This window comes from Hyperolius riggenbachi, chromosome 2 (assembly GCF_040937935.1).
Source record: "Hyperolius riggenbachi isolate aHypRig1 chromosome 2, aHypRig1.pri, whole genome shotgun sequence".
In the NCBI taxonomy this organism is placed as follows: Eukaryota; Metazoa; Chordata; class Amphibia; order Anura; family Hyperoliidae; genus Hyperolius; species Hyperolius riggenbachi.
The window spans coordinates 541,655,450-541,672,540 of record NC_090647.1 but is presented as its reverse complement, the minus strand read 5'-3'; the positions used below and the strand labels follow the sequence as shown (position 1 = coordinate 541,672,540).

The window sequence follows — 17,091 nt, the reverse complement described above, 5'->3', positions numbered from 1 at the left end:
AGAATAGGATAAAACGAGTTAAAAACCGTAAAATGGAGGGGGTGGGTGGATCCACTACCCTCACATAAAATGACCAGGCTGAATTCAAGCCGTATACAATGTAAAACGGTATTTATTAGTCTCCAATAAATACCGTTTTACATTGTATACGGCTTGAATTCAGCCTGGTCATTTTATGTGAGGGTAGTGGATCCACCCACCCCCTCCATTTTACGGTTTTTAACTCGTTTTATCCTATTCTGGCGCCTCTATTTACCAAATACTACTCATATCTTGTCCACCCTAGGTGGAGGGGTGTTTCCCCATTTTTCCTTCTATAGAGAGCGACTTTTTAAACCTGAGTGGGGTCAGGTCATAATTCTCCCCACCTGCTTTTTCAGTGGTCGCCTGCATGGTGACCCACACTTGTGAGTATATTTTCAAATACAATTTTTTTCCATCAATTGGTCTGACATACTTCACTAGATTTGGCTCTCGGTCTTTCTTCCTATTTTTCAAAGCACATGTACTGACATTTGTTTGACATGGCCTGTGGGGAGACATTCTGCTCAGCTGCCCCTGGCATTCCTGCACACTTTTGCAAGTTGTAAAATGTGTGCAAAGTGCAGAATTATGCAAAAATAGAATGCATTTTTAAACTAACCCTGAAGTGAGGAATATTTAGCCTGGGCTATTTAGCTGTGCAGCCTTCTGCCCCAGAGCATTCTGAGGGATCAGAGGGGGCCCTTATTCAATTCACTTTTCCTCCTAGAACAGTGTTTCTCAAACCTGTCCTTGTTGTGACTCTCCAACGGTGCATGTTTTGCAGACAACCTCACCTATGCACAGGTGGGGTAATCAGTGTCTGAGCTAGGTGGATTCCATTGAGCTGAGACACTAATTACTCCACCTGTGTATAGCGGAGGTGACTGCAAAACATGCACTGTTAGGGAGTCACGAGAACAGGTTTGTTAATTGTTAACTTTCCTAGGAGATAATTTTTCATTTACCATTTAAAATTACTGTTCTGAAATTGAAAAAGCACCAAAAAGTAGGTGATAAAGTACTGCCAAAATTATTTTCCTATATAAACAAGTCAGAGTGCAGATCAAATCATGTAACAAACCTCCACCATGCAAAATTATCCGGATTTCCACAGTAACTTGTGCACACCAACATCAGCCAAAGGAATAAAGGCTCACACATACGTCCAACTTAATGCACAACCAAGCACACAATGAGTTGTTTGCACAACAAGTACGTACTCACCTAAATACTATGCATGCAGGCTAAACAACAAACTGCACAACATGTTCGCAACTCCGCATCCAAAAACATCAAAGTTGTTCAAAAGACTTGTACACACGTTGCCAACCTGCATGATATTTGGGCAAATTGATCAGGCAAATCACCTATTATCAGTTGGTCGTCTGGTTGTTTGCCAGCCGTACACATACCCAACTATCTTCCAACAGACCATGTTTGGAAGATAGTTGGGCAGAGTGTTGGGACGGGTGTATGAGCCTTAAGGCTTACCAACCGCATACAACCCACGTTTTGAGGTTGTACGTATGCAAGGATCTAGTTTCAAAGGTTATCATGCAGGTCCTCCAAGCTCAAAGTTGTAAACTCCTCCTCCAGTCAGTATCAGTGCAGTATATCAGGTGTAGACAACAAACATCAGTACTAAGTGTAAAAAACAAGATGTATCTGGTATAGCTGCGCTAAAGGTAAGTAATACTGCTTCTTTATCCAGTAGCGCTCTCTTTTCACTAACTTTTGGAAAGTCCACTATTTAACATTGAGCCCTCCTCGTGATGACAAACACCTTTAACCCATAAGCAGCCTCAATAGAGTTATCTCGTTCGAGATACGTGCACTGCCTTTGACCTCAGACGGCAGAACTTCTTGTGCTGTAAATTCTTGGAATGCTTTGATCTCTCTCTCCATGCTAGCAGAAGATACAGAAACCGAAAGCAGAATTCCCTGTTACTGTCTTTCACTGAGTGGCCGTAAACATAAATTACAGCAGTACTATCAAGTAGCAAGCAAGAGCACTTGCAAACATCAATATAAATTGGCTGCTAAAGCATTGAAAGAAACACACAGTCTGCAGTGCAGTCTGCAATTACAACAGACAGCTTCAACACCACATACAGCCTCAGGGTGAATAGAGAAGCGAAACCACTGCCTGTGAGCTCAGCTCCACCCCCCCCCCTCCTTTCCCCTGCTCACCAGATGCAGACCGTAGACTTTTATAGTGCCACCAGGGTTTCCAATCTCTTGCTTTAAAGTTCTCAGAGAGAGGAGCTCATGTGTAAAACCATATTTAATATCAACGTAAAAACAGCAATGCTCCTACATTAAAAGTAATCAAAACAGCATTGTATATCACTGAATCCCCTGATGAGTCCTTACATGACGAAACCAGTAGGGCGGAGCCAGGGTCACACACTTTGAAGCACGAAGAGCGGAACACATCAAGGAGGCTTAGCGAGACGCAGCAATCTCGTCTAAGGTGGAGACTGCTTTATTTCTAAAACATTATCAGAACAAGTAAAAACATAAAAAAGAGCACTTACGTACGGCGCCCAGAGCATGGGTAGCCTGATATCAAGTTGTGTGTGTGTGCTGCCCAGCAACAGGTTAAAAGGTAAAAGGATGCCGCCCGTCTCCAGTGATATACTGCACTTATACCGAGTGAAAGAGGAATTTACAGCCTTGAGCTTTGAGGACCTGCGAGATAGCAAGCACCGCGTAATGCAAGTCTATGGGTGATGCATGTATTGTAGACTACGGAGCATGGTGCATTGTGGCATGCGTGCGCGACCTGATGTGAATCCCATTCACGTACTTCCTGCCCAGCAGGGGGTACATCACTGGCAGGAGGCAGCACTATGTATATGACCTTGTCAGTGCACAGTGGTGCAGGGTCATATGAGTGACATTTTTTGACTTGCGGTGCGATGCAGCAGGAGCAAAAAAACACTACTTTTTGGACTAGAAGACTCACTTTTTCTTTCCCAAAAGTGAGGGGAAAAGTCACTGCATCTTATAGTCCAAATGCAGGGAGTTCCTGACTTCTGAACGCCTTCCAATACGAGCCTCCAACTCGCCGCAATGTCGGGGACTCTTTGTACTGTGCCCATGCAGCGGAGGACACAGGGACACAAAGGGGCACAGAGGAGGACACGGGGACACAAAGGGGCATAGAGGAGGACACAAGGAGGACAGAGGCAGACACATGGGGGACACAAGGGGGACAGAGGAGGACACAGAGATACACAAGAGGTACAAGGGGGCATGAGGTACAAAGAGGGAATAATCCACATGATACCCCTTCACCATGTAAGCACCAGGTTTGGTAAATATTTTTTCCCCTGGTTTATGTCCTCTTAACCTAGGTGCGTATTATGGTCAGAAGCATCTTATAGTCCGAAAGATACGGTAAGTGTAAAACCAGCCTGAAGTGGAAAATGAAATGTCATTCTCATACTTGCTAATTACCTTCAGAAGGGCTCTTTGAATATCTCGATATAACTTTTATTTCTTTCAGAAGTCTCTTTAGTGATTCAGTGTCCCCATCAGAAACAGCTTCCAGTATAAGGCACCCTCGTTTCTGCAGTTCTTTAGTGATGTAGGACTCATTTCCTCTAGAAAAGGAAATGGAGATGCATAAAGGTGTCTCTATTAGCATTAATGTACAAAGTTACACCCAGTCAGAAATGTGTTGCCACTGCCTAAAATAATCCAGATTCCAGAGATATTGTACAGTAGTCATCCAGTGTGCCCCAACCCTTTACTCAAGGCCCTCCAACAGTGCAAGTTTTGTAGAAGCCCACAGAAGTAGTTCATCAGCTCTGCTGAGACACTAATTACCCCACCTGTGATAATCTGTGGTTTTCTGCAAAACGTACTGTTGGTGGGCCTTGAGGATAGGGCTGGGGAACTGTGATCTAAGCAGCCAAAATCCAACCACCTTTGCTTGGCCAGGGGCATAAACAGGGGCTCTCAGCCTAGACTTGTACATGTGGGTACTTAAAGTACAAAAGGCATACACTCAAAAAAGGCATCCTAAACCCGGTAGTGGTACATCCAAGGCAGGGATGGTCGTAGTCAGCCAACTTCACTACGCTGGATCTACGCGTAGTTTTACGAAATTACACTTCGCCAAACTACGGTTTTGAAATCAAATATTCGCTTTGTTTGCATTTTGTAGACTAAGCGTTAAAATACGCAATTACGCGTAGTGCGAAGTGTGTTGTATGCGGATGCTTATGCCCGCATGCAGAAAATTTTACGTATTAATTCCTCTTTAAATGGTTATACCGGGAACTCTTCTATGCATACATTCCCCTTTCCAATGCGTAAATTTGTAAGCATACAATCGCACGCGAAAAATTAGATGCGAGTAACGTATTCGTAGTTCACTACGCAATAAACATGTTAGCTACGCATAGTGGGCGTAAGCTACGCGTAGTGGTATTTTGCTACGCATAAATTCGTAAGCGTAGTTTTGAAACGTCACCTACGAACTACCATGCGTGGATGCGAACTACGATGCATAAATTCGCACTGGCGTACTTTCTGCTCATCCCTGATCCAAGGCCGAATTTATACTTTTTCTGCCCTTAGATCGAGTATGTTACAGTGAACCCGAGGTGAAAATAAACTAATGAGAAACAATTGTAATTATCCTCCTACCCGTAAACATTATTTTTTTTAGATATCCCATGGTTTTATTTTATATTTAAACATTTACAAAGTGTATTGGATATTGTGTTGTCTCTGCTCAGTGGCAGCCTATTAAAGGAACCCTATCAAACTAAACGTGGCCATACACTTATAGATTTGTAGCAGATTTGACCATCAGATAGATTTCTGTCAGATGTCTGTCAAGTCGAATCTGACAGAAATCTATCTGAAGTGTGCCACACACTAGGAACAGATTTCCAATAGATTTCAGAATGAAATCTATCGGAAATCTATCTAAATTCATTATTGGATCATTAGATCCAATAATGAATTGGATCATTAGATCCAATGCAAATCTATGAGCCATCGATCTGCTGCTAGCAGCAGATCAACTTAGATTTTCCAGCCTGTCAGATAGATAAAATTGATCAAAATCGGCCACAAATCGATCGATTGATACAATCGATTTCCGATTTTCTATAGAAATTGACTAGTGTATGGGAACCATTAAAGTCCATTTAATTCAGTAATTCAACTTAAAAGGTGAAACTACTATATGAAATAGACTCATTACATGCTTTCCTTGCGTTGAAAGACATCCATTGCTACAATTACTAGGTAATGCCTAATGATGTTGATCCAGGGATTGTATCTAATTGCCATCTGGAGTCAGGAAGGAATTTTTCCCTTTAGGGGCTAATTGGACCATGCCTTGTAAGGGTTTTTTCGCCTTCCTCTGGATCAACAGGGATATGTGAGGGAGCAGGCTGGTGTTGTACTTTATACTGGTTGAACTCGTTGGACGTATGTCTTTTTTCAACCATAATAACTATGTAACTATCAGTGGCGTTCCTACCACAGGGCGCAGGGGGGCGTGGTGCACCGGGTGCCAGACTGCCAGGGGGGTGTCGCCACGACCCCCCATAGATCCGGACTGACAGGAGCCAGAAGGGGAAGAGCAGCGCTAGGAGGAGGAGTGACGGCAGGAATAGCGGCGGGGAGGGGGGACATATCCCCCCCCTCCCTCACCTGGGTCCCCTCCTTCTGCCTCTCTTCTCCCCCCCAAAATGCGGGCAGCGAGCAGGCGGGCGCGGAGAATACTCACGTCACTTCCGCGTATCAGCCTGGAACGCTGCGTCGCCGTCACGTGCCTCTTCTGCGCCTCCAATCATTGGAGGCGCAGTAGAGGCAGGTGACGGCGACGCAGCGTTCCAGGTTGATAAGCGGAAGTAACGTGAGTATTCTCCGCGCCTGCCTGCTCGCCCTGTTTGCTGCCCGCTGCCCGAATTTTGGGGGGGGGGGAGATAGGCAGAAGGAGGGGACCCAGGTGAGGGAGGGGGGGATATGTCCCCCCCCTCCCCACCGCTATCGCTGCTGTCACCCCTCCTTCTAGCTACACTACGGGGGGCACTATACTACCTACACTGAGGGGGGCCACTATACTACCTAAACTGGGGGCCACTATACTTCCTAAACTGGGGGCTACTATACTTCCTAAACTGGGGGCCACTATACTACCTAAATTGGGGGCCACTATACTACCTAAACTGGGGGCCACTATACTACCTAAACTGGGGGCCACTATATGGAGGCAGCTATACGGGGGGCCACTATACTAGCTACACTGGGCCTGGGGTCTCTATACTAGCTATACTGGGGGCCACTATATGGAGGCAGCTATACGGGGGCCACTATACTATCTACGCTGGGCCTGGGGGGGTCACTATACTAGCTATACTGGGGGAAACTATGGGGGCCACTATACTACCTATACTGGAGGGCAGCTGTACGGGGGCCACTATATTAGCTACACTGGGGGCAGCAACACTACCTACATTGGGGGCAGCAGCTATGCTGCCTAGCCTGGGGGCAACTATACTACCTTCACTGGGGGCAACTAGCTACTACCTATACTGGGGGCAACTGCTAGCTACCTATACTGGGGCAGTGGCGGCACAGGGGGGGTGCTTTGGGTGCTGAAACATCCCCTAAAAATCTCCAAGCACCCCCCAGCGTGAATTGACTTTCTAATAGATGCCGTATCAGTTCACCGCAGCGGCAGAGCAGGGCTATAGTAAAATGTCCGAAGCCCTGCTCTGGAGACTTTGGGAGTTTCAGTTGCTGGCTGCAGAGAATCGTGGGAGCTGCGCACCGGACGGAGGCCGGAACAGGAGCTCTGCTGCAGGTGAGTAAATGTTTTTTTTTTTTTTAATTTATATTAGCAGCCAGGTGTATCGTTTATGTTCTGACCAGGTCTGCTACACGATTGAAGTGTTTTCTGGACAGGTCTGCCACACGATTGCATGTATTTTCTGGGCAAATCTGCCGACGTGATTGCATGTATTTTCTGGGCAAATCTGCCGACGTGATTGCATGTATTTTCTGGGAAATTCTGCCGACATGATTGCATGTATTTTCTGGGCAAATCTGCCGACATGATTGCATGTATTTTCTGGGCAAATCTGCCGACATGATTGCATGTATTTTCTGGGCAAATCTGCCGACATGATTGAACGTATTCTCTGGGCAAATCTGCCGACATGATTGCATGTATTTTCTGGGCAAATCTGCAGACATGATTGCATGTATTTTCTGGGCAAATCTGCCGACATGATTGAACGTATTCTCTGGGCAAATCTGCCGACATGATTGAATGTATTCTCTGGGCAAATCTGCACACATTACGTGTATTTTCTTGAGAAAACCTGCACAAGTATGTGAATTTTCTGGGGAAAGGGTCACCAAAACTTGGGTTCACTGTCTTTGCGTTGCATTTTTAAAGGGAACCCGAGGTGAGAATAATATTGAGGCTGCCATATTTATCTCCTTTTAAGCAATACCTGTTGCCTGGCTGGTGTGCTGTTCCTCTGCCTCTAATTCTTTCAACCATAGACCCTGAACAAGCATGCTTGTTTCTGGTGTGATTCAGTTCACTACTGCAGCCAAATAGATCAGCAGGGCTGGCAGGCAACTAGTATTGTTTAAAAGGAAATAAATATGGCAGCCTCCATGTCACTCTCACCCGGGTTCATGTTAAATTAGTTAGCTCTGCCCTCATCCGGTCATGGCCACGCCCATTTTTTTGGCTGCGGCGCGCTTTGCGCGCCGCATGTTATAGCACCAACCGGTTTTTGCCCCCCCTTAATTTTTTTGGGGGGGGGGTGTCTTATATTACCCAGCACCGGGTGTCAAATGCGCTAGGTACGCCACTGGTAACTATGTAACTATGTAAAGCGAGTTATTTCAACCCTTTATTTGTTATAATTGGGCTGATGATGGCTTACAACTTATGGGAACCCCAAAATCAAAATCTCAGACCATTAGAATATTATGACAATGTTCAATATTCTAGGCTCAGAGTGGCAGACACCAATCAGCTAATTCATCCAAAACACCTGCAAAGAGTTCCCATTTCATACATTACATTCATCTTTAAGGGCTTTTTCACACCAAGACGTTGCGTTTTAGGGGACATTAAGGTCGCATAACGTGCCCCTAATGCAACGCATGGTGGTGTTTAAGTTGGTCGTCAGTTTGAGCCGCTTTATGCGACTCAAAAGACTGTGGAGACCATGTGGGTCCGATCACGTGGTCCCGCCAGCCAATCGGCGCACAGAGCGGCCGCTCCAGGAAGAAAACAGTTACGTCAGCAGTGCAGTGCATATTAATTAGCCATGTGGCTAATCACTGCGCATGTGCAAGCAGTCTAACGCGGCTAAAATCGATATAACGCACAGCATACTGCACTTTCATTGAACGTGCAACGTTGCACTGTAACGCAACGTGGGCACTGTGAACAGCCCATTGATTTTTCATTACTGTAAGTTGGGCTGCTTCTTAAAAAAGGCTTAAGGCTGCTTTCACAGTGGGACGTTACAGGCTGACGTTAGAGCAGCCTGTAACGTCCCACTGTGAAAGCAGCCTTAAGCCTTTTTTAAGAATGACTGAAATAAATGGACTTTTGCACGATATTCTAATTTTTCGAGTTTCACCTGCAGGCATTGAATATCCACTTTCAGTAAATCAAGCCCTGTATCCGTTATGTTTTGCTTATCTAAATTCCCAGTATATACTTTGTACTTGACAAATACTAAGGGCCCGTTTCCACTAGTTGCGGTGCGATTCCGTTGCGGAAAATGCAAAATCGAATTTGCATGCGGATGCAAATTCGTACGCGTTTGTATGCAAATTTTAACACGAAAACGCGTTAAAATTTGCATCTGCTTGTAAGTATGCGAATTTAACCATGTCAGTGCCTGTGCGCGAATTCGCATGGAAAATTTGCATAGCGAAAACGCAGGGAGTTTCCTATTAAATACATTACAGGCGAATCGCACACTAGCCTTGCGGTGTGCAAATTCTGATGGTTCTGCTGTGCAGATTTTTATCTGCAAAATCCACCGCACAGAATTTCTGACAAGTGGAAACAGACCCATTGATTTATATTGGCTATGCGAATCTGCATGCAGAAAACGTAGGCAGATTCGCTCTAGTGGAAACGGGCCCTAAGGCCTCATTCACACTAGGGACGTTGCTGTACGCTTTTCACAACGCATTGTGCTGTGCGCTTTGCGAGGTACAGCTTTTTCCATTGATTCTAATGTATCACGGTCACATCTAAATGCTGCGTTACTGTCCGTTTGAGACATGTGGTGTTGCAGGCATTTCTGTGAGTTGCGCTGTGAAGCGCACAGCAATGCAAGTGAATGGGTGCGCCTTTTAAAGGGACACTAAACCAAGTGTTCTAAAATGACAATGTAAAAATAATGTCTAAGTACCTGTGTAAACATTTTCCTACTTTTCATGTTAAATATCAAAAGGCAAAAGCTTTAATTCATTGTGTGTATGATACATCTGGCCTGTAGGTGGCACTGTGCTACTTGCATTTCTGATAAGGTGATCCGTACTGCTGTGTGCTGTTGATTCCTGTTTATGCATACTGGAGACACGGAGGAAAGTACAGTTTAAAGGACTGCTAAAGCTACAAAAGTAAGCAGTTACAATCTGAAGGAAGACAAGTTTTATACTAGTCCATCTCATCATGGGGGATTGACAGAGTTTTCTTTGTTTTCAAAAGCATTTCCTGGAATGCTTTTAAAAACAAAGAAAACCCTGAGAACCCACCATGTAAAGATAGACTAGTCCGAAACCTGTCAGTTCTGTCAGACTGCTTACTGTATATTCTCGCATATAAGTTTTTTTAGCATAAAAAATACACTGAAAAGTTACCCCCTCGGCTTATATGCGAGTCAGTGGAGCAGGACAGATGGTGGAGCAGGTTTTGTTAATGGCATAGGAGCGTAAGGTTCATGCACTAGTGATCCTGCCCTTACCAGCTTGCGCCCTGCTGTGTCCGTGCCCCTATCCCCTGCAACGTGGTGTGCAGAGTGCGCTGCTCAAGGCTACCTGTGCCTCCTGACTTGTGGAGCGGAGCGTCCAAGCAACGTGTCAGCGGTGCAATGATGGGGACTCTTCCTTTGTGGCGATCGCTGTGTCTCATAACTATGATGCCATCTAGTGGCTTCTAGAGACACAGCTGTATCATCTTTAGGGCACATCTGGCTATGGGGAGGGGGGCTGCCTTGTACTGGTGGCACATCTAGGGTCTAAATTGGTGAGGGGGCTTATACACGAGTCAATCGCTTTTTTCTGGTTTCTGAGGGAAAAGTGGGTACCTTGGCTTATACGCGACTATATACTGTACTTTTATCGCTATAGGGGTCCTTTCATGTAGAGAACTTCTAAATAAAACTAGCTCCAGTTACACTACATCTGTGATTACCGAGGCTGGGAACACACTAGGCAGAAACAGTAGCGTTGCGTAAAATGCAGCGTTTATGCGTGTAATATTAGTCAATGGGCTGCATAGAAAAAAACACATATAAAAAAGGCATATGCATTTTGTATGCGTTTTATAATATGCGTTTTTAAAAACGCTGGTTTTGTTGCATATTTTTCAAAAATGCATTAAAAATGCACATAATGAAAGTCAATGGTGACGCAGAGGTATTGCGTTTTGGTGCGTTTTTATATGCTTTTTTTAAGAAAAACATGTTTTATGATGTACTTCCGCTTCCTGTTGACTTACTAGTGATTTGCATAAAATACATATAAAAAACGAGTTCAAAACGCGTACAAAACGCATATGCGTTTTGTATATGCGAATCGCAAACGCATAAAAATGCACGCACAACACAAGAAAAATGCATGTGACCTTATCGTCCTGGTTCCAAGTTTCATATGATCTGCACGCAAGCCAGATCTGCTAGCACCTCACTGACCACGCCTTTTCTACAGGAAGTACCTGGTGTTCAATTCTGGGAGCAAGTTGTCCAGCTCATCTTCATTTTCTTCCTGGGTTTTGCTTTGGGGGAAACAAAAAAAAAAAGATAAACAAAACTAAACATGAAAGAGTAGGAGTGCTTTCTATGAAAATATATATATTTATCTACTAAAAAATGAGTTTGATTAACTCTAAACTTTATTCCATATCACTAATTTTAAAATGTTAATATACAGAAAGGACCAGTGTGGGTTGAACTATAAAACAACATATTTTTCTTATGAAATCTTTACGGTAGGTGTGACTAGGGGTGTGGTGGGGGCGTGATCAGGGGTCTGGCAGGGGCGTGGCTTAAGTGTACCTCTTTCTCATCTCAAAAAGTTGGGAGGTATGCGTCTGGTAAGTATAAAAGTTTTTACAAAAAAAAAAAAAAGCTAAGCGCTGTCCAGTTTACTGTAAAGCGCTTCCAAGCATCTGGAAATTGCTATCAAAATCCCCCTAATAATTGCTGCACACAGCACTGCGATTCTTACCTGTCCTGTGTCGCGGTGCCCGTTCGTTGACCAAATACGCCACTTTTCCATTAGCCCCATACACGTTGCCGCTGCATAGCATGCTGGTGCGTGTGTGTGTGACATCACACGTCCTACCAGCGGCTTGTATGCGGCTACTGTAAGAGTGACGGATTCGAAAGACGAACGGGCACCACGACACCGGACAGGTAATGTATAAATGCACACATGCACACATGTACATTTATACACTGGGGGAACAGCAGCGAGGTGGCGAACGTGGCAGACTCGGCCAATTCCCAAGAGATTTCATACTGAAATCAATCGGCAATCAGCCTGCGGTGTATGAGCAGCTGACAGATCTCTCCAATCAGAGAGAGATTTGTCTCTCTTGGTCGAATCTGCCCATCATTCATCGCCTGATGTTTAAGCGCCTTTACTACTTTCTTTTTGCAACTTGTGTGTTGGAAGTGCTTATCATCTCTGTGCAGCTCCTATCAGCACTTTAGCACAAACTGAGTTCAGAGTGAAACCCGATGATGAGATTTTGCTCAGTGTAATCAGTGTAAAAAGTGGCAGCAGCATGTTTATATAGTTTATATTCACATTAGCGACAATCGCTCGCACTCATCATCACGTTTCTGCGGCCGGAAGCAATCTGCACCAGTGCAGGACACATTCCAAGCCACGCACACGCAGAAGCCCACGACTAGCCGCGACTGATCGATTACCGGGAGCCATAGTGGCAGAACGGAGGGGCGGCGAGGGAGGCCACAGTTCTCATGGGGCTGAGGGAAGCCCTAGGTAAGTATAAATAAGGCACAGTGTAACATCTCAGGTGTGCTTTAAGTGCTTCAGAAAACAGGACTGTATCCCACACAAATTGGCATAGATAACAACTGCATTTGCATAGATAACAACTGAAGATTTTTAACGCTTCCTGTACTGGAAAACAATATGAGACTCTTTTCTTTGCTACTAATGTTCTATTTCTTAGCTGTACTACACATACAGTTCATTATCTCATAAGTTTATTTTCTCTTCAGGTTTGCTTCAATGTCCCAGTATAGTCAAACTGCCTAGATCAGTGAAGACTAACCTTGGCACTCCAGCTGTGACAAAACTGCAAATCCCATCATGCCTCTGCCTCCCCGAGTTATGCTTAGAGCTGTCAAAGTATTGTAATGCCTCATGGGACTTGTAGTTCCACCACAACTGGAGTGCCAAGGTTAGCCATCACTGGCCTAGATGTATAGCCGGAGCAATCAAATCTGTCAAATACATTTCTTAAATTTTTTTTTTAAAATATCTTTCAGGACAAAGAAAAGAAATACCTGTGCCGACATACCCTTCAGCGTAATGAGAATCCATGGGGAAGCTGAATGTTGGAGAGCTGAATATGTATGCAACAGGTCCCAGAGTTTCTTGATGACTGAATTTGAGACACATAAAGGTGTGTTTATTAGCATTCAAATATAAACGCACCAAGTTAGGTATCTGTTGTAGCTGGCTAAAGTATTCCAGAAACATTCAGTAATCCAGAAGCAGAACATTAGACTATGACTATGGTAGGGATTAGATTGTGAGCTCTTCTGAGGACAGGCAGTGACATGACTGTGTACTCTGTAAATTGCTGCAGAATATATCACTACTATATAAATACATCATAATAATATGGTAGGACATTACACTATGACTATTATAAGATTAGATTGTGAGCTCCTCTGAGGACAGTCATTGACTTGACTATGTAATCTGTAAATTGCTGCAGAAGGTGTCACTGCTATATAAATACATAATAATAATATGGTAGGACACTATGACTATGGTAGGGGTTAGATTGTGAGCTCCACTGAGGACAGTCAGTGACATGTCTATGTACTCTGTAAAGTGCTGAAAAAGAGGGTTAGTGATATATATATATTTAATAATAATAATGTGGTAGGACATTAGACTATGACTATGGTAGGGATTAGATTGTGAGCTCCTCTGAGGAAAGTCAGTGACATGACTATTTACTCTGTAATGTGCTGCAGATGTTATTGCTATATAAATAATAGTAATATTAATAGCGTTATAAGAATAATAATAAAATCAGATCAGACCTGTCGAAAATAATTGATTCAACCCATCTACCTGACGGGAAATTGCATGGTATATACAGTAGAGGCAGAGGATCAACAGGACTGCCAGGCAACTGGTATTGCTTAAGAGGAAATAAATATTGCAGCCTCCATGTACTTCTCATTTTAGTTGTCCTTTAACCTATACAGCACCACTGTGCAGTGTATCTACGCCCCCCTGTGCAACACTTCACGACTGGGGGAGTAAATACACGTATCTGTTTTGTTTACCTTGCTGCTCCCGATCGCCACGCTGCTGTCATCCATTTCCGCCGCAATCCTACTGTTCCGTAATCGGTGATTGGAAACTGCTTGTTCCTAAACTTGATTGCACTGCCTGTGATGATTGAAAAGCCAGCGTCAGCCAGACGCCGGCATCATCACCATTTATTTAAAAAAAAAAAAAAAATCAGGGTATATTGCTGTAAATTTTGCAAGTGAAGGCTTGTCATTAGTGATATATTATTGAAATTCACAAAAAAGAAAAAATGCATAGCCACACCTCTCAAAACAAAGCACGCGCTGCGGTGAAGAATAGGCGCGGCCAAAACATGATGTGGGTGGGGCCAAATATTAGCAGTTTCTAGGCTAAATTGCACCCAGGGCATGGGCGTAAAATGCGCCCCCCAACGTGGAGACAGGTATAGGTGCCCGCAGTATAGGTAGCCAGCTATAGGTCCCCCTCAGTATAGGTAGCCCATATAGTTGCCCCCAGTATAGGTTAGATAGTTAGGTGCCCCCATATAGGTTAGATAGGTTGGTGCCCCTGTATAGGTTAGATAGGTAGGTGCCTCCAATATAGGCAGCCAGTATATTTGTTCCAGTATAGGTTAGATAGGTAGGTGCCCCCATATAGCTTAGATAGGTAGGTGCCTCCAATATAGGTAGCCAGCATAGTTGCCCCCAGTATAGATTAGATATGCAAGTGCCCCAGTATAGGTTAGATAGGTTGGTACCCCTTAGTATAGGTTAGATAGGTAGGTACCCCTCAGTATAGGTTAGATAGGTATTTGCCCCCAGTATAGGTTAGATAGGTATATGATCCCAGTATAGGTTAGATAGGTATGTGCCCCCAGACGCCGGAACAGGAAGTAGATAGAAGCTGCGTGCAGGAACCAGGCAGGTAAGCGGTAACTTCTCTCTCCCCGCTCCCCCCCGAAGCTGCGCCCACCCTCCTTCCGCTCCTGCCAGCAGCAGAGCGAGACCCCCCGCAGCGTGAGGCCCCAAGCGGGGGCGTGCCTCACCTGTCTGTTGGCGGAGCCCTTGCCCCGGGGATAGGGACAGGACGAGCCGTCCTTCCTGTGTCTGTGCCCATTCACCAGCCTGGCTGTCTTCATGAGAGGGAGGGGGCGGGGTACGACTCATTAACTCCTCAATGGCCTCCTCTCCAGCAGGGATTTCATACACAACTGAGGAAAAGACCCGGGAGCAGAGCAGGCTTTTGGCGGCGAAAACTGCAGTAAAAAAAAAAACGCAGCTGTGATGATCTGAAGATCGTCTTACCCCTAAACACGATTTTCGGTTTAAAACCGAAAATCGTTCAGCAGTACACTCTACCCAGAATTATGTGAACTTGTATTTTTACCACTACCACTCCAGGGTATGATCTGGCATTGTATTACTATCTGTATTGTGTAGTGTATCTTATTGCTTATTACCTGTATTGTTGTATCAATTGTCTATTACCTGTACTGTGCTGTTGGTCACCTCTGTTATCATTGTCTGTAATCCTGTGTATTGTATAGTGCTGCGTAATATGTTGGTGCTATCGCTATATAAATCCAATAACTAATAATAATTAAATTAAATAATAATAAATAACACAGTACAATACCCTACTGCTACTAATAATAATTTAAAAGGAAATGACTATGTCAGCCTCTGTATCCCTCTCACTTGAGGTGTTCTTTAAAGGGACTCTGAGCAGTGCAGTAACTATGGAAAGATGCATAACATTTTGAAGCTCTCTTTCTCCTCTTTCCATTGATATATAAACCACCGCCCTACGCCTTTTAGTTTTCGCTATTTTCATGATCAAAATCAGACGACACTTTCCCCAGTGTCGGCAGCTCCATTCAGCGCAATGCAATGAAATACAAGGAACCCAGGGGGATAGAATTACAAACATCATGCTGGTAGGTGTGAGGATATAATTAATTAGTTGTGGGTATGCTTAAAGGCAGAGCCGTGCAGAGGCTCCTTAACTGGGGGGTGCTCAAATTTAAAAAAGGGGCCCTCACCCCCTCCTCTCGCAGTGGCTTCCGATAAAACTGCACAGTGCCAACAAGTAGTAAATGCCAACAAGTAGTAAAGTCATCAGACCTCGCCCACACTATCCCCTCTATGCTCCTCCACCAGCAAGTCACAGTACGAGTGTCAGAGGCGCTGCCTGCAGCAACTGTAAGGGGAACGTCTGCAGGAAGGGTGTCCATTATGTGGTGCCCCAGGCAAGAAATCCTGTGTACACCCCCCTGGAATGCGTACATACCCATGCTATATGCTATGACTATGGCAGGATTAGATTGTGAGCTCCTCTGAGGACAGTCAGTGACATGACTCTGTACTCTGTAATGTGTTGCAGAAGATGTCAGTGCTATATAAATACATAATATGGTAGGACATTAGACTATGACTATGGCAGGATTAGAGTGTGAGCTCCTCTGAGGACAGTCAGTGACATGGCTATGTGCTCTGTAATGTAGTTCAGAAGTAGTCAGTGCTATATAAATACATAATAATACTATGGTAGGACATTAGACTATGACTATGGTAGGATTAGATTGTGAGCTCCTCTGGGGACAGTCAGTGACATGGCTATGTACTCTGTAATGTGCTGCAGAAGATGTCAGTGCTATATAAATACATAATAATAATATGGTAGGACATTTGACTATGGCTATGGTAGGATTCGATTGTGAGCTCCTCTGGGGACAGTCAGGGACATGACTATGTACTCTGTAATGTGCTGCAGAAGATGTCAGTACTATATAAATCTATATATATAAAATCGGATGTATGTGTGTGTGTGTGTGTGTGTGTATGTATGTGTGTATGTGCCGCGATCACGCGGAAACGGCTTAACCGATTTGAACGAAACTTGGTATGCAGATCCCTTACTACCTGGGATTATATGTTCTGGGGGTCTCGCGGCCCCCCTGCACACGTGGGCGGAGCTACAAACAGCAAATCAGATTTCACCCATTCAAGTCAATGGAAAAAATGTAAAAGGCTGCAATTCTCACAGTAATCAAGCCAGAGTCCCCACACTTGGCACAGTTGGTCACTTTGTGACCAAGGTTACAAATCCAGGAAAAGTGGGCGGAGCATAAAACAGCCAATTAAATTTCAGCCGTTCATTTTAAATGGGAAAATGTAAACTGCAGCCATTGTTACACTGTCAATCGCAGGGTTCTCAAACTTGACACAGTTGGTCACTGGGTGAATGCGATTAAGAATCAAGAAAATGGGTGGAGCCTACAACAGCCAATCAAAATGCACC

At 44.4% G+C, this 17,091-nt stretch overlaps 1 protein-coding gene and 1 long non-coding RNA gene across 9 annotated transcripts in view; one reads left to right on the top strand and one right to left on the bottom strand.

Moving 5' to 3' along the window:
• The window catches only part of LOC137547308 (uncharacterized), a 135,837-nt gene that overhangs the window by 102,259 nt on the left and 16,487 nt on the right, over positions 1-17,091 (top strand). For all 6 annotated transcript variants that reach the window (XR_011026558.1, XR_011026560.1, XR_011026555.1 and 3 more), the window contains one exon: positions 12,786-12,922. This is a non-coding gene — a long non-coding RNA (uncharacterized lncRNA). The remainder of the gene's footprint in view (positions 1-12,785; positions 12,923-17,091) is intronic.
• LOC137547307 (transient receptor potential cation channel subfamily V member 3-like) overlaps positions 1-17,091 on the bottom strand; it is a 100,866-nt gene that overhangs the window by 72,193 nt on the left and 11,582 nt on the right. The window contains exons 1-4 of one of the 3 annotated variants that reach the window (XM_068270755.1): positions 14,837-14,965; positions 12,818-12,901; positions 10,979-11,038; positions 3,487-3,632 (exon numbers count right to left, since the gene is read on the bottom strand). In XM_068270755.1, coding sequence (XP_068126856.1) covers positions 3,487-3,632; positions 10,979-11,038; positions 12,818-12,901; positions 14,837-14,907 — 361 coding nt within the window. In that variant the 5' untranslated portion in view covers positions 14,908-14,965. Of the gene's footprint in view, positions 1-3,486; positions 3,633-10,978; positions 11,039-12,817; positions 12,902-14,836; positions 14,966-17,091 lie in introns of those variants that run through there. The other 2 variants (XM_068270753.1, XM_068270754.1) reach the window with 2 other exon arrangements.